Raw genomic sequence first — 26,828 nt, 5'->3', positions numbered from 1 at the left:
ATGTTTTATATCTGACTTTTTCACATTGTAGATTGTTTTAGTTTAAATTTTGATATATCATGTGAACCATAACATTTTTATATTATTATCTATATTAAAAGCAAGATTTTTAAGTTTTGATTTTAAAGAAAATATACTGTTAGGAAGAGTAATTAAGGTTTAGATCGGAATTATTTTGTTGTATAAATAGAGCCGCGATAAGAGATAAGAGAAAAGTGAGACTTTGTTTTCGGGGTACGATAAAGTTACCAACTGCTCTTGTGTTACTTATTGGTAATTGAATGAAATAAGTTTTCCGTAAATCGTGAAGAAACTTATCCCATTTTGATTTTTAGCATAAATAGTATATTAGCAAAGATATTAATTTGATAAATATTTAGCGCGTTAATTTCTTTTGATAGAGGTTAAGCATGTTTATGTTTGTTTTTACTATGTATTATTCTAGAAGCATATTTCTGCCGTCGATAAAGAGGCATTAAATTTGTCTTGTGTGTGCTTCCCCAAGCAATGTTAGCGTATGTAAGATGACTATCTATAAAGGAAAAGTAAAGAGTTTTTGAGTTTTCTTGTGATAAAAAGGCTCTAGCTTTGAGAAGCAAACCAAGACGTTTAAATAATTGAGTGTTGATGGCCTTCAAGTAGGCTGTTTCTTCTTAGATACGGAAGAGTTGATGAAAATTTTTTTTTGTTGCTTTGAGTAAAATAAAATTTATTTATTTTTTTGTACATTTATATATAACTTATTAGCACTGAACCATGTTTTAAGTTGTTGAAGTTCAAGGTTGAAAAGGTTGACAAAAAGGTCATCAATAGAAGAAGATGAATGAAACAGATTTGTATCATCTGCAAACCTAATGCAATCAAGATTTATAGTGGCTTTAGGTGGGCCATTAATGCGTATAAGGATTACCAAGGGGCAAGATTTGATCCGTGTGGAATACAACATTTTATTTTTAATAGCTTTAAATTAGAAATATCGTCAATTATGACACATTGTTGCCTTTTAATTAAATAGCTGGTGAACTATTTTATAGTTTCGTTTTTTATAAAGAATTTTTCCATTTTTTCAATTACAATTTTATGGTTGACCTCATCGAAAGCTTTTGTCAAATCAACAAAGACTACCTATGTAAGCTGATGTTGTTCATAAGGTCAATGATGGCATTTTTTGTTGAGTGATTCATTAAATAATTGTTCTGGTATTCACTTAAAAGTTTTTGTTCTGTAAGATATTTATAGAGTCTATTTTACACTGTTTCATAAGCAGAGAAGATACTGAACGAATTCAAATACGTCTATAATTGGTTGGTGATAATGTGTCTCGAGTTTTAAATATTGGTAAAATTTTTGCTATTTTGAATTTTTAATGGACAACTTCTGTTCAAATTGATGAGTTAAAAATATTAAAAAGAGGATCTTTTATAAAGGGTAAGATATCTATTACTACATTGCTGAAAATATCATTGATGCCTGGAGCTTTTTTTTTTAATGTTCTTTTGCTTCTTCGAATTCCTCTAATGTTAAATCATTTTCAGGAAAAAAGGTAGTATGATCAGTAAAATAGCTATTAAATGATCTGTTCGAATATTTTATTTGTGATGCTAGGTTTGAGCAATTATTTACACAAAAATTGTTAATGTTTTTGGAGATTTCTTTATCTGTATACTGAAATTCAATATTCTCAATTTTAGAGGGTAAAGTTTCTGATTTAATTTAGTTTTAACAATAATTTTGTTCATATTATCCCATGTTTTTTTAATAAAAGTATTTAACTTTTATTTCTTTTTTCTGTAAGTGGAAAGTGCTTATTGAATTGTTCAAGGAAAATATTTATAAATGTGTTATAGGCAGTATTTTTAAGCCCTTGGTAGCATTGAACATAAACGTTAGAGCAAATTTTTTTCTTGATAAAAATTCTTTAAATTTGCAAAGAGGAGATTCGTTAATTGTTCTTTTATATGTTTAAGTTTTTGCACTGTTCAACTCAGTGGGAATGTGTTGTCCAGGGGACATCTGGATGTCCAGGAGATGTCTAACAGACGACCTCTGGACGATGCGTGTCCACTGGGATGAATTTGATTATTGTGCAAGTCAAAAAAAATTGGGAAGTGATCTGATGTGTCTGTTTAACAAGTTCCTGTTTTATGAGATGCATCATGAATTGAGTTTGTTAGTATATTATCTATGCCAGTAAATAAAGTTGAAGTGACTCGTGTGGGTTTATTTATTTATGAGAGTTTACTGTGCTGGAATTAATTATCATAGAAGATTTTTGTTTTATCGTGTTCATTGTATGTTAAACAGTCTATGTTCAAGTCTTTAATGCAAAATAGTTTTTTTTTTCACTATTGGTTTTTAACAATGTTATTACCTTTTCTAACTATTTGACTAAAACTTTTGCGAAATAGTTAGAAAAGTTATTAATATTGTTATCAGGCGGTGTGTGACAAGTTGTTATTAAAATCTTTTTTATTTTGTAAATAATCAATTCAATTGAAATGGGATTCAATTATGTGTATATATATATATATATATATATATATATATATATATATATATATATATATATATATATATATATATATATATATATATATATATATATATATATATATATATATATATATATATATATATATATATATATATATATATATATATATATATAAAAGCTGTATTTTTGTAGTTCTGTAGTTGTTACTACTTTCCGAACATTCAATTTTATTTTATATTCAAAATATAACTTGCATTATAGCAACCATCTCAATGGAAAAAGAGACTTTTCTATCAAAAGGAAGTTTAATTGCAACATTGATGCTTTATAAAGAACACACAGTGTATTTTGAAATCAATCCAACAGCTTTAAATAAATCTGTTCTTGAAAATAATATCTTTAGTTTGACTAATGGTATAGATATTAACCACAGATGTCAAATTCTATCAGTGTTTCTCAATCAAGCTAATGGAACTTTGCTAATTCTTTTTGGCTTAAATAAAACAGATTATAACGTATCAACAACTCCTATTCAAATCGGTAATTGGACTTCAGTTAAAATATTCCAAAAGTTATCGGCAGAAAAATACGCTTACTCCATTGAACTTAATGGTCAAAAAATATTTAATTTTACAAATCAAGATCCAAAAGATTTTTCGAATGTTACAGTTTTTGTTTCAAATCCTAATAATGATGTTCAAACTGGTTACATTAAAAACCTGAATATAACAAATTACATTCCAGGTAAATTAATTTTTGATTAAAAGTTTTGTATTAAAAAGTTAGTTTATGAATTTAAAGGGGAAATAAAATATTTTAAGTTTTAATTATTTACTTTTCTCAATATTTTGCTAAACTACTGTAAACAACATCATCAAGTTATCAAATAATAGTTAAAGTGTCTACCAATGCATGTTGTATACATATTTAAAAAAATACTAAAAAAAAGCAGCAATTAAGCAAAAATCTTTCAATTAAAACTAATTAGCTGTCAAGACCCATGCAATACAGGTCATAGTAAGTCTGTTCTGCACCAACTACATTTAAACTTGATTTTAAAGATTTAATAATAAACACATTATTTTTTTACTCTCTATTGCATACCTAAAGCTTGTTAGAACTCTTTACTACGTATATTTATCTTAAATGAAAAGATTCGAACAAATCATCTCCCTACTAAATTTATCTACTTTGTTAAATGCATAGTTTTACCCTATTGATTACATTTCCCAGTGAGCATGGGGACGTACAAAAAACATACAATGAACGTTCAGACGGAATGTCTCAGATGCATTCTAAACTGAGTCTAGATTAGACGCTCAAAGATGTCCTTTTAGGACGTTCTGGGACAAAAATTTAACATTCAAAAAACATATTAGAAACAGCAATCAGTGTGCCCAAATATTTAACAAATAAAATACAAAATTGAAAGTATACACATTAAGAAATATATTTTAAATTACAGATCTAAAAAATATCATAAAAACTAATGTCATTGATTAGTTTCTCTCTGTCACTGACGCCTTTTCTATACGGGGCTCTTTTCAGGATATTTCTAAAGCAATTTTCTAGTTCAATCTTGGGAACTTGGACATAAGCCATTTCCGCAAAATTTTTGATTATTGAAGGTCTTCATTTGATTTCTGGTGCATTTTGATGAGTACATAGAAAAAATCGTATGCATTTTTATTTAAAGTTTTATTTACTACCTCCTTCATTGTGCTGAAGTTTATAGAATTTTCTTGAAATCTCCTTATTTTATGCTACTAATGCGCCAACTTAGTTTGCGCATTTATTTAGTCGATTTTTGCAATGAAACGAAACTATCAGGAAACAACCACATTTTATTGTTCCATCAATATATTATAGTAATTTTATTTATAGATATAGTTTGAAAGTCTAACAATTTATTTTATTTCAGTTATTGGTTCTTTTTATTAAAAACATTCGAATCTTAAATATAGACTCAAAAGCATGATCAATCACTTTACAACTTTAATATTATACAATATGGTTAGGTTAAATGTTGTTTCAAAAGTTAATCAAATTTTTTTTGCTACTAACTAAATGTTTTGCTCTATGCTCTGCTATTGCCAGAAGAATATGTTTCTTTAATGCTTCATTTACACACACTTTCAAGTAGTCTTGAATAAGTTTTAGTGCTTTTTTGGCAAGATCATTTACTACATGTAGTTTATAAACCTAGTCCTTAAATCTTCTGAAAGTGCTGTATTACCCCCATTTCTTACAACTTGACACCATTCAAGATCGTTCTTTGTGAATCCAAGGTTCTCAAAAACCAACCAACTTATGCCTCCAACAAATGATGACAGATTTGAAGTATTTAGAATTTTAAATTGCCCTTTTAAATTTTGCTTGCAATTATCCTGTTTAGAATCAGAGTTAAATAGCTTTTTATCATTTTTTTCTCTAATTTCAGGCATTAGTTCCTCCTCAGCTTTGAAGAAAACAACTGTTCTCTGGTCTTTGTACCACTGATGTTGTTTCATCACATCTATGCATGCTTGGGCAATATCAGGTCTTTAAATTTTATAATTTTCCATATCTCTGATTGCTTGCAAATCCATATCTGGAGCCGTACATGCAAAAGAAGCTTTTAAAAATCAAAAAGTATAAAAAAACACCAACAAACTTAGCAAAAACTATAAAACGTGACATATTGTTTGCAGAAAAAAGATTTGAATCAAGCTGTGAACTAATAAGGCAAAGTATAAGATTATAGATTGATTTAGCAAGATATCTTGCATGATGGAAGGCATCAGGTCTTTTAAAATGAAATCCCGTTACAAATCCCCCTTTGAATACAACTGTTAGCTGGCAAAGGTACTTATAGACACCTCTACGTTTTTTTTTAAAGCTTCCCTGCAAGACTGTAAGAAAAAGTATTGATTCAATAAATAACAATAAATTACTTGTTTGTTGATAAAAAATATGCTTTCTTTAATGTTATATATTTTCTTTCGTAATAAAGTCTCAACAGTTAAAATCTCTAAAATATTTTTATTTCACCTTATTTTCAATAAATGTTCCACAGTTACTTTTCCAGTCAAACTTGTTCCTATTGTCATAAATTAATCCTTTAGCAAATATTTTATCCCAGTTATTGTGTAACATTTTAAATGTATTATTTGTAGGTCCAGTTGTAACTTTGCCTGTCGCTTTTCTATTTTTTAGCTCGGAGTTCTACAACATGGTGTCTACATGCTAACCAAGTTAGTGGTTTGCCTCTCCATCTCTCAATAATTAACACTGCTCCATTAATCAATCCAGTATTACTCGCCATTGTATCAGAGGATGCACTACCAACTGCTTCAAAAAAATTTCATTCATTTAAAATCATTCGTATTGAACTAGCCTGGGTTATTCCACACCCATCAGAAATTCCAATCACTCCAACAAGCTGGGGCTCATTAAGATCTGGTGAGCCTACAATTACTACCAATCATTCCACATTTTTGCCATGATTAAGAACATCTGTAATTTTTTTTGTGTCCAGGTAAAGAGTCAGAGATAAGTGTTTAGCCCTTGAAATAAAATATTTTTTTGTTTAGTTCCTTCATTCGTTTAGACCATTTTGTTATGCCTACTTGAACTTGTTTCTAATAGTGAAAACTTATTCTAATCTCCATTGCCTGCATTTACGATACTTGCAATTGTAGTTACCTGACCTGTGGAAGAAATATTGAATCTTTTTGCAACAATTGATGTTGATTTAATTATATCTTTAGGCAAGAAACCGTTACAAAATTGTCAGCTTTTTTCCTTTTTGAATTGTATTCTTTAAAGCCTTTAAACATCAAACTCATCTGTCTACAAATTCAGTACCGGAATGCTTTTGAAGACTTGATTGAAAAATGTTGTCAGACGATTGTTGACCTTATATTTTGACTTGAAATCCTTACGATCCATTCACCAATTTCTCAGGATTTAGTACCATACATCAAACCGCTCTCTTTTGTCTGACAACCACCAGATTCATTACATTTAGGCATAAAAAAAAAATTCGAAAGGGAGCAGGCAACAACGTCCTAAAGTCTAGTAGATTTAGAAATTGATGTCATAAAGTATTTTCTATAATAAAGATATCCAAGCACTTCTCCTTTTGTTGGCAGCTTACTATCAGGTAGCTTTTGATTGTTTTTTTTACCAAAAACACATTTTTGATTTTGCTTGAGACATCGCATATATTTTTCCAAATTCCAGACAATAGTAAGGGCAATGTTTATTAAAAAATTCCTTAAATATGTTTACAACATCCCAAGAGATTGTAAACATATATAAGGAATTTAAGATCATTAAATTAAAATCTAAATTAAAATTATGCGTAAGGAAAACCTTGAATTATACATGTCGTAAAACTATTAATAAACCTGTTTTATTCTAAAATTTTTAACATTTGAGATTTCCCAACTGAGTATTTTATGTTACATTTTAAGTTTAAATTATTAAGTCGTATTGAATATATTTATTAAGTCGTATTGAATAAGTTACGTAAAATACTAGCATAAACAATACTTTTCGCTTAATTAAGGAGGTTCAAAGAAAATGTTAAAAATTTCAATAGACTGGAGGAGGTAGTAAATTCAACTTAAAAAAATTTTTCTCTATGTATTCATCAAAATGCACCAGAAATCAAATGACGACCTTCGAAAATCAAAAAGTTTGCTGAGATGGCAGGGGCTATTGGACTTGGTTCAAAATACAAAAAAAAAAATTTATATAAACAAGATTTATAGAATATAAAATAAGTTATACAGTAAAGATTCAATCAAGTTGACTTATACAAATGTGAAATCTAACGGAACTATCATTATTATGTAATAATTAATATAAATTATAAAAAAAAGACAACTTATCATTATGCATAAGATAATAGTTTGATGTTAACTGTGAAACACATATAGAAATTAATTTTTTAGTCAGATTTGTAAAATTAAAAAAGCCCAACCGTATCATTTAAAGGTCATATTCAAACTTATCAGCAAACTTTTGTGTTTTTTCTACATTTTATATACAAATATCAATCATTTTTATAGTTAGATTTTTAAAGTTAAAAAAATCCTTATCATTTAAATCTTATTATTTATAGATCATATCAACCTTATTATCTAAAAATCATATTTAAGGATTTGCAAAATATTGAATTTTTCTCGCATTCTATATACTGATATCTATTTAAATGTTAGTAGTATAAAAAGGTCGTTCTGGGCCAAAATTTTTCAACTATATCTCTATCCATATTATCATATCATATTTCATCCATATCAACAATAATATATTAATATATTATGGTTACATCAATTTCATCAACTTAAACGTAAAAGAAAACATGTCCTAATACATCAGACTTATCAATTCTTTATTATCAACCCATGAGTTAAACGAATCAGGATACCCATACCACTTTACTAATGACTTGTTTTTTAAGTTGACGAATAACTTTTTCAATCCTAAATATATTTTGATCTGTTTTTTGCATTTCTTGTTCATAAAAAGTACCTTGTATTTCTTCATTATTGTCGTCAGTTAATTTATAAGTTGGTGGATCTGTGAACTGAACTTGTGACACTGTAAAAACTTCTTCAGTCTATCTTGGTGTGTATCCTTTTTCAAACGTTGCTTTCTTTTTAGTTATCCTAACTCTATCACCAATTGAAAACTTTGGTCTTACAGACTTTGATCGTACATTTCTATTTAGATTGTACCAAACAATATTTTCATTCTTTTTATCGCTAGCTTTAACTGGTGTCATTTTAATTGAAGAATGCTTTGTGTTGTTGCATTTATTTACTATTTCATCTAAGACGTTAATATATTTTCTAGTAGAATTAGCTGAAAAGTACTTAAACATTTTATCTTTCATTGTTCTATTCCAACGTTCAACTACACAACTTTTCTCTTCATTTTCAGTTGAGTATAACTCAACACCTAGCGCTTTAACATACTTATTATAAAATTCTAATCCTTTATATACCCATATTTTTTTACACTTTCTTTCGTTGAAGATTTTATTTAAAGCATTAGCAACATCAACTCCAGCTTTACTCTTCAATGAAACAATCCATCCATACTTAGAAAAACATCTATTACCATTAATAAGTATTTTATACCGTCATTGAATTTAGAAAAAGATTTTATGTCAACTAAATCAGCAGCCCATATTTCATCGATTCCATTTACAATTACTTTTATTTTTCTGAAATGTTTTACAACTGGTTCATGAAGTTCGTTTGCAAGTTCGTCAGTCCATTTCAAGTTTTTTTCTTTGATCGTTTGTAGTTTTTTTGAGTAGTTTCAATACCCATTTCATATGGGTTCAAAGAACCCAAGCCAAGTTTTGCTTTAGATGCTATAATAGGTTTTATAATACCTCGTTCAATTCTTTCACGTATTGTTGGATTTTTTATAGAATTCATTTCTTCGATCATAATTTTATCAGCTAAATTTCTTTTTGCTGTGTCATTGAAGTATTTATAAGCAAGATCGTGATGGTAAGCTGCATTATCAACTCTATCTATAGGTTTACTCCATTCTTTATATGCGTCAGTAGAAGTTAATCGTTCATCTAAATTAGTACCAGGACCTGCAAAGTTCATTCCAGGTAAATGCATTTCACCTGGAAACTTCGACCATGGTAGTTTTATTTTACGTGTTGCTGAATTAATTGAACTCACTAAATCTCCTCCTTTTTTTGAGGATGCAAATTGAGTTTTTAATCTTCCACAAATAGCGCAATTTCCACGTTGCATATTTCTATTGTTTTTACTCACGACATTTTGCAAGTTTAGTGTATTTGTTTTTTTCTACATTTAACGCAGTACAACATTTTATATATATAGAAAATTTTTTTATAAAAAATCTTGATATATAAAAATGGATATTATAGATTTGTCATGGAATGCGAATAGCAATAAGAGCAATAATAATATGTTGTTTCCTAGGAGTATAAGAGGAATTATTGTTGGAAAGTCGGGTTGTGAAAAACTACTTTATTATTGAATTTACTTTTGAGACCTGGTTGGTTAGACTATAATAATTTACAAGTTTTTGGAAAATCTCTTTTTCAACCAGAATACAAAATATTAAAGCAATCTTTTGAAAAAAAATTGCCAAAAGAAATTATTCTAGAACTATTTAAGCTACAAGACGAAATAAAAAAATCAAATGAAAATCCAGATTTTGTATTTAAAGAAGTTTCAAAAAACTTAAATGAGAAAACAGATATGGAGTGTAAGTTTTTTGAAACGGAAGAAGATGTGCCAGATCCTAAAGATCTAGATATTCGTAAAAATAATTTGATGATATTTGATGATTTACAATTAACAAAGCAGAACAAGTGTGAAAAATATTATATACGAGGAAGACATAGTAGTGTAGATTGTTTCTATCTTGCACAAAATTATTTTATGTTACCTAGGCAAACTATACGAGAAAATACAAATTTTATTTGCTTATTTCCTCAAGATTCAAAGAATTTTAATCACATATATAATGATCATGTTTCAAGTGATATGGGAAAAGATGAGTTTAAAAATTTTTGTAAAAAAGCATGGACAGAGCCTCATGGATTTGTTATTATAGATCTATCTTCTAAGAAAGATTATGGAAAATATAGAAGTGGATTAAATTGTTTTTATATACCCAATTGTTGAAAAAAATATAATCTTATATAAAAATAACATGTTTATTAGTGAGCGGAAATAATAGTTTATTAAGAACTATTTTTAACCCTGTTATTAAATTTAGAGAAGACAGAGAATATGAAATGGCTCTAGTTCGTATAGATACATCTTACAGTTTTCCTAATATTAATCTTTCAAACAATGATTTTAGATATAGCAAAGATAATGGAACAACTTGGAAGAATATAAACATTCTAGTTGAATCTTATAAAGTTGTTGATATAAATAATTATATCCAATCGACTATGATATTAAACGGTGATGCAAGTTCAGGAGTTGCAAATATTACAATTTTAGCAAATAAGAATATATTAAAAGCAAATTTAACCATTGTAACTGGTTATAAAGTTGATTTTACAACTTCAAATTCAATTAGAGCTATTTTTGGTTTTGACAGTGCAATATATTCTGTAGGCTCCAATATATCAACTAGTATAGTAAACATATTAAGTGTTAATAGTATACTATTAACAATTGATATAATAGCATCATCGTATGTAAATGGAGCAACTAGTAACATTATACATTTATTTTTCCCAGATGTAGGTCCTGGATATAAAATTATTGAAAAGCCAAATTACGTAACTTAATTACCACTAATACTAAAACAAATATCAAAAATGGAAACTAGATTGGTTGATCAAGATAGAAATCTTTTGGATTTACGAGGAGAACAAGTAACTATTAGATTTCATATAAGAGAAGTATATAAGTCGTAAAAATAATTTTCAAAAAAATTATTTTACTTACATATAAAAATGAGTAATTATACTAATATTAAAGTAAATATTTCAGAGGGGCAAGTGAAAAAAATTAAAAAAGTAATTGATGAAGGTGATTATGGAGCTAGTATTAAATTAGCTCATTCAGATCTTAATGGCGATCATGAATTAGCTGTAACAAAAAGGCAATTGAATAAAATTACGAAAGCATATGAAAATGGTACTGGTGTGATAATTAATTTAAGTAAAGCACAACTCATTCACAATTCTAAAGTAGAGGGTGGATTTCTAGGAGCACTTTTACCTTTCCTTGGTAGTACTGGAAGACTTTTAGTATCAAGCGTTGCTCCAGCTCTTACATCAGGTTTATTAGCAGGAGTAGGTTCAGCAGCTGGATCAGCTATGGTTTTTTAAAATTGCTGGAAGGGGTGTTGTGTACCTAAAAAAGAATGGAAAAGGAATTAAAATGACTGCTGCAGGAAATGGCTTATATTTGAGACCATGGAATAGAGGGACTTCTATAGGTGATGGATTGTACTTACGTAGTGGAAATGGATATACATCAAAAGGATCAGGTTTATTATTAGGACCAAATTCACCATTTGCTAATATTCCATTTTTGAATATACATTTATGATTTATTGAAAATTTTTATTTCTTTATAAAAAGAAATGCCATTACTTATTTTAGGAAATATACCACGTGAACCTCCAAAGCAACCAATTTATTCTAAAGTATTCACAAAGATATTCAAAGATTTAGAGCATCCTTCAGTATTAATAGATAATAATAAGTATGAAATATTTGCGCAACAAGACAAATCTCTATCACATCAATTTATTCTTTTAAAGTTTGGTGTAGTAGTTAATGAAAGTGTTGTGTTAGTTTTATTAAAAGAAGAACTTAAATTAAAAATGTTAATCTTACAAAACTCTGTAATATCAGAGACTGTTGATGATATTATGATAAATGTTGTTAATCATTCTGATTCTGATCTATTGAATAAAAAAGGGGATAGTTTATGTTTTGTGAATTTATTGTAAATATTTTTTAAAAATAATTTTAAAAAAAATATTTTTTACTTATTAAAATGGAGTTCAATTGCAAAAAGCTATGTAATAATATTTATTCAGATATACAAAATGATAAAAATATTAATCAGTTATATCCAAATCTTCCAAGTGCACCTGATGATGAAAATAAGATTATTAGTGCACATCTATATTGTCTTAACACAATTAGCGAGATTCAAAAGGAAATAGAGAGTGAGAAAGAAAAGAGAAATATGTTAAGTAAAAAGTACCATAGAGCTGTAAAAATAATTTCAGCTATTGATAATTCATTACTAGCAAGCACTATGGCACTTGGAACTATTGGAATTGGCTTTTTAGCAAAATAGTTGCAGCACCAGTAGGTATTGCATGTGAAGGTGCAGCATTAGGAGCAGGTGTTTTATCATTAATAGGAGGACAAGTTGATAAAAAATTAAATTTAAAAGCAGAAAAGCATGAAAAGATTAAAGTACTTGCCGACTCAAAACTAAATACAATAAGTGACTATATTTCTAAAGCGTTAGTAAATGGAAATATAGATGACAATGAATTTAAACTAATACTTAGTGAACTTGAAAAATTTAAAGCTATGCTTGAGCAAATTAGAACAAATTCAAAAGAATTAATGAATAAACAAACTAAAGAATCATTCATTAAACAAGGAAGAGATGAAGCAATTAATAAAATCCAAAGCAAATTTAGAAAAAATGTAATAGTCAAAACGTTAAACATATCGTTCTTATGTTTTTTTATAATTTATTTATAAAAAAGCAAAATGCCATTTCTAAAAATTGAAGATCCTGAAATAAGGGATAAAATTGTTAAAGATTACTTAGATAATAAAAAAAGAGTAAAGCAGAGTGACTTAAATGAAAAAATAAGTGAAACTAATTTACAGTCAGGATTAGAAAAATTGTACAAGCCATTAATTGATAGTCAAGATGGTATGAGTCTTGGAAAAATTGCAACGGATTATCTAAGAATGTATACTTATAGTAAAAAATCTACAGATAATACATTTGGGATACGTGATGAAGATGATAAATTTTATATTTGAAAAAAACCATTACATATTAATGATGATGATATAATTATTGATTATGAAAAATATTATGATACTCCTGGCCTTTGGGAATTGATAGTAAAGTTTAATTCTAATAAAGGAGTATATAGTGAAGACGATCTTAAAAAATATCAAGATATATTAATACAAACAAATGCAATTACTTCTGAAAACCCATACAAACCAAAGTCTTCTCGTAGTGTAAAATACAGAGAAATAATAGCACCCATTTGGAAAGACATAAAAAAAAAATAGGAAGCGTGAATCAAGAGGAAAAGGAATTGGAGGTAGAGTACAAACTATAATTCTTCCTAGTGACCCTGATGCATTATTTGATCGGCTTTATTTGTGTATAGCTGCATGGAAAGCAGGTAACACCGGAGCTAGAAATGAAGGTGTTGCAATTTGTGATGAATTATTACGTCAAAATGAAATAGATAAAGAACAGTATAAAGCAATACAAAATTTCATAATTATATGTCATTGTATATAAAAAAATATATATAGTACATAAAAATACTAAATGTTAATAATAAGAGATGCAAAAAAATATATGTTGTTGGAGGAAGTGGTATATTCGACATAATAAAAAATTTATTTAAACGAGGAGCATCATCAAATGTAAAAAGAGTGTCATCAGATATGTTGAAGAAAATGGCTGCTACTGATTTAGGAAAAACTGCAAAAACTGCTGCTAAATCAGCAGGAAAAGAACTTTCAAAATCAGCGATAGAAGCTGCTACAAATGCTGCAGTTGAAAAAGGAAAACAGTTAATTGAAAAAGCATCTTCAAAAATAGCTTCACAACCTGTTATTAGTGAAAAAAGTAAAGAAATACTTTCAAATTTGGTACCATCTGGGTCTAATGATCTAAAAAATAAAATATTTTACATGGATCCAAATGAAGATAAAGTGAAAAAAGTACCGTGCAAAGGTCGCTCATGCAAAGTTTCAAATAAAAATGCTGTAAGAATAGAAGATCTAGTTAAAATGGGACGCGGACTTCGACTTGCGTAAATTTAGCTTTAGTAAATTTTTTTTATATCGTTTTTTAAGAATTGTCAATTAAAAAAAATTTTTTTATATTGTATATAAAAAAATAAAATGACGACTTCTGAAGTATTTAATTTTACATAAATTCCAGTAAAAGATAATGGATTTGAAAGATGTGAAGATAGTGAATATAAACCCATTGTTGGCACAAATCTAAATTTTGGAGATATAAAAATTATCGTTCCAGAACAAAATTTGTTATCACTTCCATCTAAAGCGTATCTCTTATTTGAAGGGCAACTTGTTAAACTAGCTGATGGATCAGCTTATGCTGATGCAGATCCAGTAGCTCTTAAAAATAATGGTATTATGCAATTATTTTCTAAAATAACATACCAATTAGGAAACCAAGATATAGAAGCTATTTATAATCCAGATCAAGCAACTACAATGTTAGAATTGCTTAATTATTCAAATGACTTTCAATCGGCGCAAGGGTTAAATCAATTGTGATATAAAGATACTGCAGCAGTAGCTACTGATAACAAAGGGTTTGCAACAAGGCAACATTACACATTTTTGGATTCTGTGATGACTACGACAAAGTTATTTATGGACTTAAACATACCATAATTCATACAAGACAAAGTGATAATAATGCAACTTTCAAGCTTGCTGCTGCAGCTGCAGGAAAAGTTAATCTTACTAAAATGTCATTGTTTATTCCAAGTGTGAAACCATCACTTGAAGTAGAGAAAAAAATTGATTATGAAATTAAAAGAAAAGTGGTAGTTCCATTAAGTTTTAGAATGCGTCAGTGTGATACTACAACTGTTCAACAAGCTACTTCATTTGGTTGGCAAGTAAGTTGTGCTGAAATTCCAAGATATGTTATTGTCGCATTTCAAACAAATAGAGCTACCGGAGATCAAACTGTCAATTCGGCATTATTTTATCATTGTGACTTGAAAAATATATACATTATTTATGATAATAGATAATAGATAATAATCCAATATCCTGCCCTGAATTATAATTACTCATTTCCAAATCAGCAATTTTCAAGAATTTATAGAGATGCATCAATGTTTAAAGAAAGATTTTATGGAATGAATGAAATTATTGCAAACAGCAATATAACTCCTTCTGACTATAAAGATTTATACCCAATCTTTGTTTTTGATGTTAGCAAACAATCAGAAAAATTAAAATCAGCTACAGTACAACTACAAGTTAAAGCATATTTTAATACAACTGTGCCAGCAAATACTCAAGAATATGCTCTTGTAATATCTGATAAGATGATGAAACTTGAATCAGATGGTAATAAATTTGATGTTAAATAAATTTTTTGAAAATTGTTTAAATTTTTTTTTTTCATGTAATAAAAATGTATTATACAAAGAAAAGTTTAAAAAGTTTATTAGAAGAAAATAATATTTCAAAAACATCTGACAATATTGCTACATTGCTAATGATTGCAATGGAAAATAGGTTAGTAGATAAACAATCTATTATGTATCAAGTGAAAGAAGTAACTATTAAAAGATCAGTTGGAAGACCTAGAATACATCCAGTAAAAGATGTTGACGAGAAAAGATCAGTTGAAAGACCTAGAATACATCCAGTAAAAGAAGAGAAAAAAGAAATAGATCCAAAATATGAAATACTAAAAACAATTAAGAAAAAACCAGTCACTATTAAATTAACAAACATGGAAACAGGAGAAGAAACAGTATTTAAATCCTTATTTAGCGCAATGCGTGAAACTGGTCATGGGTATAGATATCTTGAAATGCGTGATGGTAAGATTGATAATGGTTATAAGATTGAAATATCAAATTCTGAAAAATTAAAAAATATATGAAATATATAAAAAAAAAATCTTTATATATAAAAATGGGGTATGATGATTTATATGAAAATAAAAATGCGATTTAATTGTTAAAAAATAATCTAGATAAAGTAAATTGGGATATTTTATCTGAAAATCCAAATGCAGTTGAAATATTAAAAGATAATTTAGATATAGTAGATTGGGTATTTTTTATCTAAAAATCTAAATGCAATTGAAATTTTAAAAGATAATTTTGATAAAATAAATTGGAATTGGTTATCTCGAAATCCAAATGCAATTGAAATATTAAAAGATCATTTAGATAAAGTCAATTGGAAATTTTTATCTTTTAATCCAAATGCAATGGAACTAATGAAAGAAAATTTAGATAAAGTCAATTAGCATATGTTATCTTTAAATCCAAATGCAATGGAAATATTAAAAGATAATTTAGATAAAGTAAATTGGAAATGGTTAACTGAAAATCCAAATGCAATTGAAATATTACATAATAATTTAGATAAAATAGATTGGTATTGGTTATCTAAAAATCCAAATATCTTCACATATGATTATGAAAAAATAAATAAAATTAAATAAAATCTTGCCATATAAAAATGGATATTGAGTGTTTACTTTGTGAAGCTGTTGCAGATATATCATCAGCAATTTTAACTCCGTCACCTTTTGTATATAGAACATTGACAATTACAAAAGATCAAGAGATTGCAAAATATCGAAATATTACTTATTACTGTAGAATACGAGGATGGGGATGCATTTAATATTTCATATGAAACTTTACATATAAAATATTGACAAGAAAAAATATTTTGAAAAATAATATAAAGAAAATGAAAATTAAAAAAAGTTATCTTGCTATATAAAAATGGAAAATAAAACGGTAAAAGAATTAAAACAAATCGCTAAAGAGCGAGGAATTAAATATTATTATAATATGCGAAAAAGCGATCTCATTACAGAGTTATCAAACACACAGATAAGAACAGAGTATCTACTTGATGAGCCTGTTCCAGATATATCATCAAAAATTTTAACTCCGTCACCTTTGCAGCCTATTACACAAATTAGAAAAGAAATAAATAAAAAGATTAGTTCTCTGCAGATTGGATTTTATCATATGTTCCTGATAAAATTAAAAAAAAACAGCTAATGAAAAGATTGATGAATTAAAATCTACAGTTTCAAATTTGTATCAAAAATTTGGAATTAGAAATCCGATAGAATTTAAATTATCACGATCAGCTGTTAAAAATGTGACAAAACAATTTACAGCTAAAAGGAATAAAAGGATATGATGCTATATCATTCATGAATGCTGCTAAAAACAGTGCAATTAAAATACAAAATGAAAATAGAAAATCAAAGGTTTATATAGTTCTCACTTGTGAAATGGAGCGTACTGATGTTAAAACAGGAGAAACTATAATCACATCTGCACCATTTAGAACGAGTAATCAAGTTGTATTAGAAACAACAGATTTAGTCGATTTTTATGAAACATCAAAACATAAAATGTTAGAATCCTTATCATTATATCAACAAGTAGGATCAGGTTGGAGATTTGTTTCTGTTGAAAAGATGAATATCAATTTTATTGAGTATAGCCCTATTAAAGCTAAATCATATATTCCACTTGATAAAAATTTAGCAACTAAAAAAGCAATAATTATTATAAAGAATGAAGATAATCAATGTTTATTGGTGTATCGCAAGAGCATTAAATCTAACAGATAATCATCCTGAAAGAGTAGATAAAGAGCTTAAAGATCAAGCTGAAAAAATAAACTGGGATAAAATAGAAATTTCAGTATCCTTAAATCAAATTACACAATTTGAGAAGAACAATTAAGATATCAGTGTCAATGTATATGGTTATGAAAATTTAGAAGTTCATATTTTGCATGTATCAAAGAATAATGATCGCAAACATTTAATAGATTTAATATTAATCTCAAATGGAGAAACGAATCATTGCCGTTTAATAAAAAATTTAAGCAGATTACTTTCATCACAAACATCTAATAAACATTACAAAAAACACTATTATGTTATAGAAATTGTTTGTTAGGATTTAATTCTGAAGAATCATTATCTAATCATAAATCGTAACGTGAAACACATGATTCAGTACGTATTGAACTTCCACCACCAAATTCAACAATGCAATTTACTAATCACAATAAATCAATGAGAGTTCCGTTTGCAGTATATGCTGACTTTGAAAGTTTTATCAAACAAATTGACACTTATGAACCCAATCCGAATGAATCTTATACTAAACAATATCAAAAACATATTCCAAGTTCATTCTGTTATTATATTAAATATTTTGATGAAAGTTTTTATCAAAGCAGTCTGGTCACATTTACTGCAAGTAGTGAAACAGATGATGTTGCACAAATTTTTGTTAATAGTTTACAAAATGATATTAAGAAAATTTGTGATAGTATTAAATTTCCAAAAAAGATGATATATACTACTGAAAACAAGCATGATTTTAATGCAGCAATATCATGTCACATTTGTGGAGAAAAACTTAGAAAAGATAAAGTACGTGACCATTGTCATATATACAGGAAAATATAGAGATGCTGTTTATCTAAGTTGTAATTTAAATTATAAAATTCCAAAATTCTTTCCAGTACTATTTCACAATTTATCTGGTTACGATTCTCACATATTTTTAAGGAAATTATCAGGAGGGAAATTGAGTTGCATACCAAACAATGAAGAAAAGTATATTAGCTTTTCTAGAGAAATTAAAGTGGATGAGTATATTAAAGACGGTAAGAAACTTGAAGTTAAACGTCATTTATGACTTCTAGTTTAGACGCTTTATCAAAGAATTTAGCAAAAAACCAGTGCAAAAGTATCGGAAAATTAGATTCAGGCAAAAAATTAGATTTGTTACTTAGAAAAGGCGCATATCCATATGATTGGGTAGACTCTGTTGATAAATTTAACGAAACCCAATTACCACCAAAAGAATTATTCTTTTCAAAATTGAACGAGGAAGATATAAGTGATGATGAATACTCACATGCAAAAACTGTATGGAAGGAGTTTTATTGCAAAACATTAGGAGATTATCATGACTTGTACAACGTTTCAGATGTGCTTTTACTAGCTGACGTCTTTGAAAATTTAAGAGATGTTTGTATGAATTGTTATAAATTAGATCCTGCTTGGTATTATACATCACCAGGATTAGCTTGCGATGCAGCATTGAAGAAAACAAAAGTAAAACTAGAAGTGTTGAGCGATTACGATATGATCCTAATGATAAAGAAAGGAATAAGAGGTGGAATTAGCATGATATCCAATAGATTAGGAACTTCTAATAATAAGTACATGGGTGATGAGTATGACAAAAGCAAAGAATCAACATTCATACAATATTTAGATGCTAATAATTTATATGGATGGGCAACGAGTAAACCACTTCCAGCACATGGTTTTAAATGGATGGACGAAAATAAAATAGAAAACTGGAAATCAATTACATGTATACTAGAAGTCGATTTAGATTTCCCTGAACATCTACATGATGAACATAATGATTATCTTCTCGCACCTGAAAGATTAAATATGGATAAAGTTGAAAAATTAGTTCCCAACTTGAATAATAAGAAAAAGTATATAGTACATTATGAAAATCTAAAACTATATGAAAGATTAGGAATAAAGGTTACTAAAATTCATAGAGGAATAAAATTTGAAGAAAGAGCACGGCTCATTGAATACATTGAACTAAATACAAACCTTAGAACTAAAGCAACGAATGATTTTGAAAAAGACTTTTTTAAACTTATGAACAACTCAGTATTTGGAAAAACAATGGAGAACATTGAGAACAGAGTTGATATTAGATTAGTAACAGACAGAAATGAAGCTATTAAACAAGCATCAAAACCAAACTTTGAAAGTAGAACAATATTTGATGAAAACTCAATCGCAATACATATGAAAAGAACAAAATTAAAATATGCTAAACCAATTTACTTAGGAATGTGTATATTGGATTTAAGCAAAACTCTAATGCATGAATTTCATTATGATTACATAAAGAAAAAATATGATGATCGAGCAAAACTATTATTCACAGATACAGATTCTTTAGTATTTAACGAAATTAAAACACTAAAAGACTTTTATTACGATATTTCTAAAGATATTGAAAGCAAATTTGATACAAGTGAGTTTAACCCAAAGCACCCAGCAATTAGTAATGTAGGATTTAAAGTTGGTCTTAATAAGAAAGTAATAGGAATGTTTAAAGATGAGGCTGGAGGCTAGAGCACAAATTGATGAATTTGTAGGACTCAGATCAAAGTTGTATTCTTACAAAGTACACAGAAAAGATAACAAAAAATGTAAAGGAGTAAAGAAAAATGTTGGTAAAAAGTATATAACACATGAAGATTACAAAGATTGTTTATTAAATAAAAGAGATCATATTAGGAAAATGAATGTAATAAGATCATATTCACATGAAATTTACACAGAAGAGATCAATAAAATAGCATTAAGCGCAGAAGACGATAAAAGAGTTATTTTAGAAGATGGAATACACACATTAGCATATGTACACTACAAACTAAAATAAAATAAGACAATAGGACAGTTAGGCAAATAGACAAATAGGTATGGGGTATGGGAACCCAAGGGGTTGGGGGTAGGGGATCCAAAAAATAATTTTTTTCTCAAAAAATAATTTACAAATAAAAATAGAAAATATTTATAAACTTGTCAATGTTGAAGGAATAATTCTACCTAATGAACCAGTAACAAATTTTCAATTAATCAAAGCAGCAAAAAAATTAAAAATAAAACCTTTTAGAGGTGTATTTGTAAGAGATCAACTACCAAAAAATGCACACATAAAAGAATGTGGAATATTAAATACAGGAGATTCAAGTACGCAAGGATTTTACTGGATTTGCTGGTACAAAGACAGTGATAAAAAACTAAGTTTTGACTCTTATGGGCTAACACCTCCTGTTGAAATTGTTGATTATTTAAAAAGTCCTGTTTATTATAACAGTGAGAGAGTTCAATTTGCAAATACCTCATTCTGTGGACACTTGTGTTTATGTGTTTTAAAATAACTAGATGATGGACATGATTTTTAGAATATTAATAATAATCTATGGTAATTTTTTTCTTTTTTATATATAAAATGCCTGCCGATATATTCGGTACTACTACTTCAGATGTATATTCAGATGGTTTAATAATATCTGAAGCTAATAACTTGTTCATTCGTAGAGATGGACAATATAATGCAACTAGTAATATTAATAGGAATTCTAATAAATTAATAAATGTAGCAGATCCTACTAACTTACAAGATGCTGCTACAAAAAAATATGTTGATAATAAATCACTTAGTCTTAATGAATTAGGGATAATACAAAATTCAAGTTTAACTTGCCTTGGAAAAAAAGCTATACTATTCCACCATCTACATATCCTGATGCAGCAACAGTTTTTATACAATCTACTGGTCCTGGTATTCTCAGAAAACTATGGCTAGCATTAAACGGATTAGATACCACTATGAATGTTCCAGGTAATGTATATCTTAGAATATATGCAGATTATACACTTTGCATAGGAGATTTTCCTATTTTTTTTTTTTTTTTTTTTTTTTAAAAAAATAATTATTATATATTTCAAAAACAAATAATATTTACATTTCTCCAGTTTATATAAATGTCCACCACAAATATTTACAATATCTAAAGAGCGTAAACAATGCTGTTTTACGCATGCGCGTTTGACATTTTAACTCATGCGAGTTAAAATAATAAATTCGTGGTTTATAATATAAAGTGCTGGCTATTAACCCATGCATTTAAAAAATATACGCAAGTCCGTCGCACCACAGGGCTACTAGGGACTTGCTTGTCGTTGCCATTGAAAATATATATTATTTATTGAAAATATATATTAACATATATTAGTAGTACTATGCAGTTGTAAGGAAAATCGCAGAAGAATAAGAAAAGTTTTTTCATTGAGAACCTTTAAAATACAAAATAAACTAAAAATTTAAAGAGTAAAGACACACATTAATTTTTTGAGGTCTACTGTTCAGTAATATTTTACTATGTATTGTTGCTAACAATTTTTATTCATTTATTTTTTTTTAATTTATGTTTTATTTCTTTTTTATTAATTTTTATAGCTTAAATTGTTCTTTTTACATTTTATTATATTAATTGTTCTTTTATATTTAATACATATCGATAAAATTGGTTTTGTTAATTATGAGATCTTTTAGTTTTTTCTTCAGGGCAATAAGATTATCCAATTTAGTAAGTTCTATATTTTGAGGTATTGTTTTGTTTTATAAATAGGGGCCACGGTATACAATTGAAAATCTCGAAAATTTTGTTTTTTTTATGGGCAATGTAAAGTTTCCGGTTCCTCGTGTGATATATCTGTTTGCGTTGGTTTGAAAAAAGTTATTAGTGAAATGAGTTGGGACAAGTCCGAGCTTATATTTGAGCATAAATAAAACATTTTGGTAGATGTTAATTTGATAGATATTTAAAGCATTCAAGTTTTTAAGTAAAGGATCGGCATGAGTGAATTTATTTTTATTATAAATCAATCTTGATGCGTGTTTTTGGTGTGTATATAGAGAACTTAATTTAGATTTATTTGTACTTCCCCAGGCAATATTAGCATATGTTAGATAACTTTGTATATAAGAAAAGTAGAGAACTTTCAGATTCTCCTGGGAAAGTATAGTTTTGACTTTGTAAAGTATGCCAATACTTTTTAATATTTTTGTATTTAATGTTTTTATATGGGGTTTCCAAGAAATCGTTTCGTCAATAATAATCCCAAGAAATTTAATAGTTTCAGTTCTTTCGATGTTTATGTTATCATTTTTTAGTAATGGTAGCATGCTTGGTATTTTGTTTTTTTGCTGGTTGGAATGAAACAAGATGTATTTTGTTTTTTCTTGATTTAAAGATAATTTATTTACTTTAAACCAAATGTTTAGACTCTCAAGGTCATCATTTGCAGATTCAAAGAGATTTTCAATTGATGCTGATGAATAAATTAAATTTGTGTCATCAGCAAACATTATTGCATCAAGTTTTTTTAGTGATTGTGGAAGATCGTTAATATAAATTAAAAATAAAAGAGGACCAAGAATGGAACCTTGGGGAACTCCGCATTTTATTTTTAGTAAATTAGAATATTTATTATCGTTCGAAATAACACATTGTTGTCTTTTGCACAGATAACTTTTAAACCAATCGAGGCTAGTATTTTTTATTCCGTATTTTTCCATTTTTTTTTAGTAAGATGTCATGATTAATTGTGTCAAATTCTTTGGATAGGTCTATAAAAGTTCCTAATACAAATTGCTTTTTATTAAAAGAATCACTTATGCTATTAACTAAATCTAAAATTGCATGTTCTGTTGAGTGCTGTGCTTGAAAGCCGAATTGTTTTTTATTTAAGAACTTGTTTTGAATCAGGTATTCATATAATCTATTGTAGATTATTCTTTCAAGTATTTTAGAAAAGGTTGGAAGTATTGAGATTGGTCTGTAATTGTTTATTAGAAATGTTTTACCGTTTTTAAAAATAGGAACAATTTTAGCTACTTTTAATTTATCTGGTACAGTTCCTGTTATAATTGATGATTTAAATATTTCAAAAATAGGTTTGCGTTTCTCCGAAAAGACATTGACGACGATATTACTGCAAATGTTATCTATACCTGGAGACTTGTTTATTTTAAGAGAGTTTATTGCATTTTCAAGTTCATCAATTTTTAGTTCTTTAAATATTAATTCGTTGTTGACACTAGTTAGATAAGTTTCAAATGAGTTGTTTTGACAATTGACTTTTGAAGCTAGATTTGGGCCTATGTTGACAAAAAAACTATTAAATTTTTCTGAAATTGCATTATTGTTGTCATACTCTTTATTATCTATGACAATTTGAGCAGGTAAACTATTTATTTTGCAGGTTTTTGTCCCAATTATTTCTTTCATGATATCCCAAGTTTTCTTAACATTACCATTTGTGTTTTTTATTTTATTTGAGTAATAGTTTTTCTTTGAATTATTTTTAATTTTTTCAAACAAGTTTTCATACTGTTTGTAAAAATTTAGGTTTGCTTCATTTCTATTTTTTAAGTATTTAATATAAATTTTTTTTTTTTTTTTTTGAGGATTTTTTAATACTCTTGGTGATCCATGGACATTTTAAGTGTTTTTCTTTTATTAATTTTACTTTAATTGGGAAGTGCATATTATAGCTTTTTAGGAAAATTTTTTCGAAGTTATTATAAGCAGAGTTAGTGTGCCCAAGATTGCATTCATGGTATACCTTATCCCACTCTTTTGCCGACAGTGAGTCTTTAAATTGTTGAATAGCAAATTTGTTGATTTTTCTTTTATAAGTTTTAATTTTACAACTATTATTAGATTTTATATCTTGCGTCAAGGAGAAGAAAATAGGAAAATGATCAGATATATCTGCCTTTATTATTCCTGCCTTTAGAGAAGTATCAAACAATGAATTAGTTAATATATTGTCTATTGCAGTGATTGAAGTTGGAGTTACTCGAGTTGGCTTGTTAATAATTGGGAAGATGTAATGTTGAAGCATTTCGTCAAAAAAAGTTTAGTATTGGCATGTTTATCATATTGTAAACAATCTATGTTTATGTCTCCAATACAGAATATTTTTTTTTGCTCATTGTTGTTTTTTATAAAAATTTGTTTTAAATGATTGGAAAATTTAAATAAATCACCTTCAGGCGGCCGGTAACATGTGGAGACCAGTATGTTTTTTGATTTGTTATTTCTACACAGAGTAGTGGAGATAATAATATTCCTTTAGCTTGTGATATGTTATGTGCGCCACTTGGTGGACCATTTTATGCAAACTCTTTATAAGGTTATAATGCATAAACAGCTAAAGATTTACGAGGATACTTTACACTTGATATGCCATTTAATGAAAGTCTAGTAATTCAACTATACAATAAAACTAGTCAAAACGTTACATATTGGATACAACCCCATATTACAATGACAACATCAATACCTCAATCATTGTCACTTATTAAATTATACTCAACAGAATTTAGATTTTCTCCCACAACTTATGATAAAGAATATATCTTTTTAGACACTACAGACAATGCTAAACAAGGTGTTTATCTTAAGTATATTAGAATGCATGTAATTGGAATAGCTGGAACATGGTGGGAATCTAGAGTACGCATGTATGAGTCATACAATTCTCCAGCAAGTACTAACTATGTTATGAATACATTGACACTTTATGATGGAGATAGTAAAGGAACAGTAGGATATCCTGGCTTTGATAATAGTGTATGCATATTCGCTTCATCTGGTTTAGAAGACTTTTATCTTTCTTCGTGGAACAGTGTAAATATTAATTCATTTGGAAATGCATCCTCTGGACTATTGTATCAATCATATAGTGGAATTAAATCTACAACTACTATCTCATTTTACAGAAATTTTACTGATTCCATGCCTAGTGTTCCTACTGGAAAGAGATTAGTAGTTACATTAACCTCTGGTGATGAAAAAGTTGGCCTATCTGGAAGTTTTTTCTTTAGTAGGACATGTTTTCTTTTACGCTTAAGTTGATGAAATTGATGTAACCATAATATATTAGTATATTATTGTTGATATGGATGAAATATGATTTGATAATATGGATAGGGATATGGTTGAAAAATTTTGGCCCAGAACGCCCTTTTTATACTACTAATGTTAGAATAATTGAAAGTCTTTTTGTTCTAAAAAAAGGCAAAAGAAATACCGTCTACTGCTGATACACAAATATTTGTAGCTCAGTTTTTTATCAATTTTTTAAATTTAATTTACTCGGTCTTTGTAAGTTTTGCAAATGGGCTTCTCCTATACTAGCAAAAATCTTTATCAGATTTGTCTAAAAAATTCGACATCTTTTTTAATTTCTTTCAAATTTTATGTGGACATATATATATATATATATATATATATATATATATATATATATATATATATATACATATATATATATATATATATATATATATATATATATATATATATATATATATATATATATATATATATATATATATATATATATATATATATACGTATATCTATTTTGCAATAAGTGTGCCTAAAAAGTTGCTCTGTTTTTTTCATCAAATTTTTTGTCGTTTGTCTTAATAAAAAAAACATGAGATTTAAATTTTTATGTTGTTTAGTAAGGTGATTAAAAGATTTATGAGCTTCATATTCAAAACTAAATATAGTGATTATGTCATTCACATGCTGTTTAAAAATTAGTGCAGAATAAAAACAATTATCAAGCCAGTTTTGCTACCAAAAATCCAATGTGGAGACTATAAATAAGAAAGACGTTTAGTAAGGTTGTAGTTGTATGTCCAATTTGTTAAGATTTGGATAAACATTTAAAAAACTCTTTGCTAAACTCTTTGTAACTTATTATTTATCTCTAAGGCGTTCATTGCCTGGTGGAGGTTTACTAAAATGTATTGCATTTACAAGAAAAAAATGACGATAAATTATTATAGTTATAACTTAAGTTAGTGTTTTTACTGACAATGAAAAAGAAAAAAATATTAGCAAAAAATATCTGTAGCACAATACGCTTATAATGATTATATGGATTGTCTAGTTACCATGGCACCTTAGTAAACATTTTTATTGATTTATTATGAATAGTTTTGTTTGTAATTATTTCTCTGGGAAGTCTTCTAATCATAATATTTTTTCCAGACTTATTTTTTATTGTATAATGAATTTTTTAAAAGTTGAAAAATATATTTAAAATATGAGTAAATTATTTACTCATGCCGTTACTGTTTTCAACAATTGAATTATTATTAATGGTTAATTTCGCATAAAGTC

General features: G+C 27.5%; 1 protein-coding gene across 1 annotated transcript in view; it reads left to right on the top strand.

The window, feature by feature from the left end:
- Positions 1-26,828, top strand: part of LOC136080694 (uncharacterized) — a 214,868-nt gene that overhangs the window by 118,128 nt on the left and 69,912 nt on the right. The window contains exon 7 of the mRNA XM_065797670.1: positions 2,756-3,238. Within this exon, the coding sequence (XP_065653742.1) occupies positions 2,756-3,238 (483 nt within the window). The remainder of the gene's footprint in view (positions 1-2,755; positions 3,239-26,828) is intronic.

The sequence above is a fragment of the Hydra vulgaris genome, chromosome 05, assembly GCF_038396675.1.
Source record: "Hydra vulgaris chromosome 05, alternate assembly HydraT2T_AEP".
NCBI classification, from domain to species: Eukaryota; Metazoa; Cnidaria; class Hydrozoa; order Anthoathecata; family Hydridae; genus Hydra; species Hydra vulgaris.
This window is presented reverse-complemented; position numbering and strand designations above follow the sequence as displayed.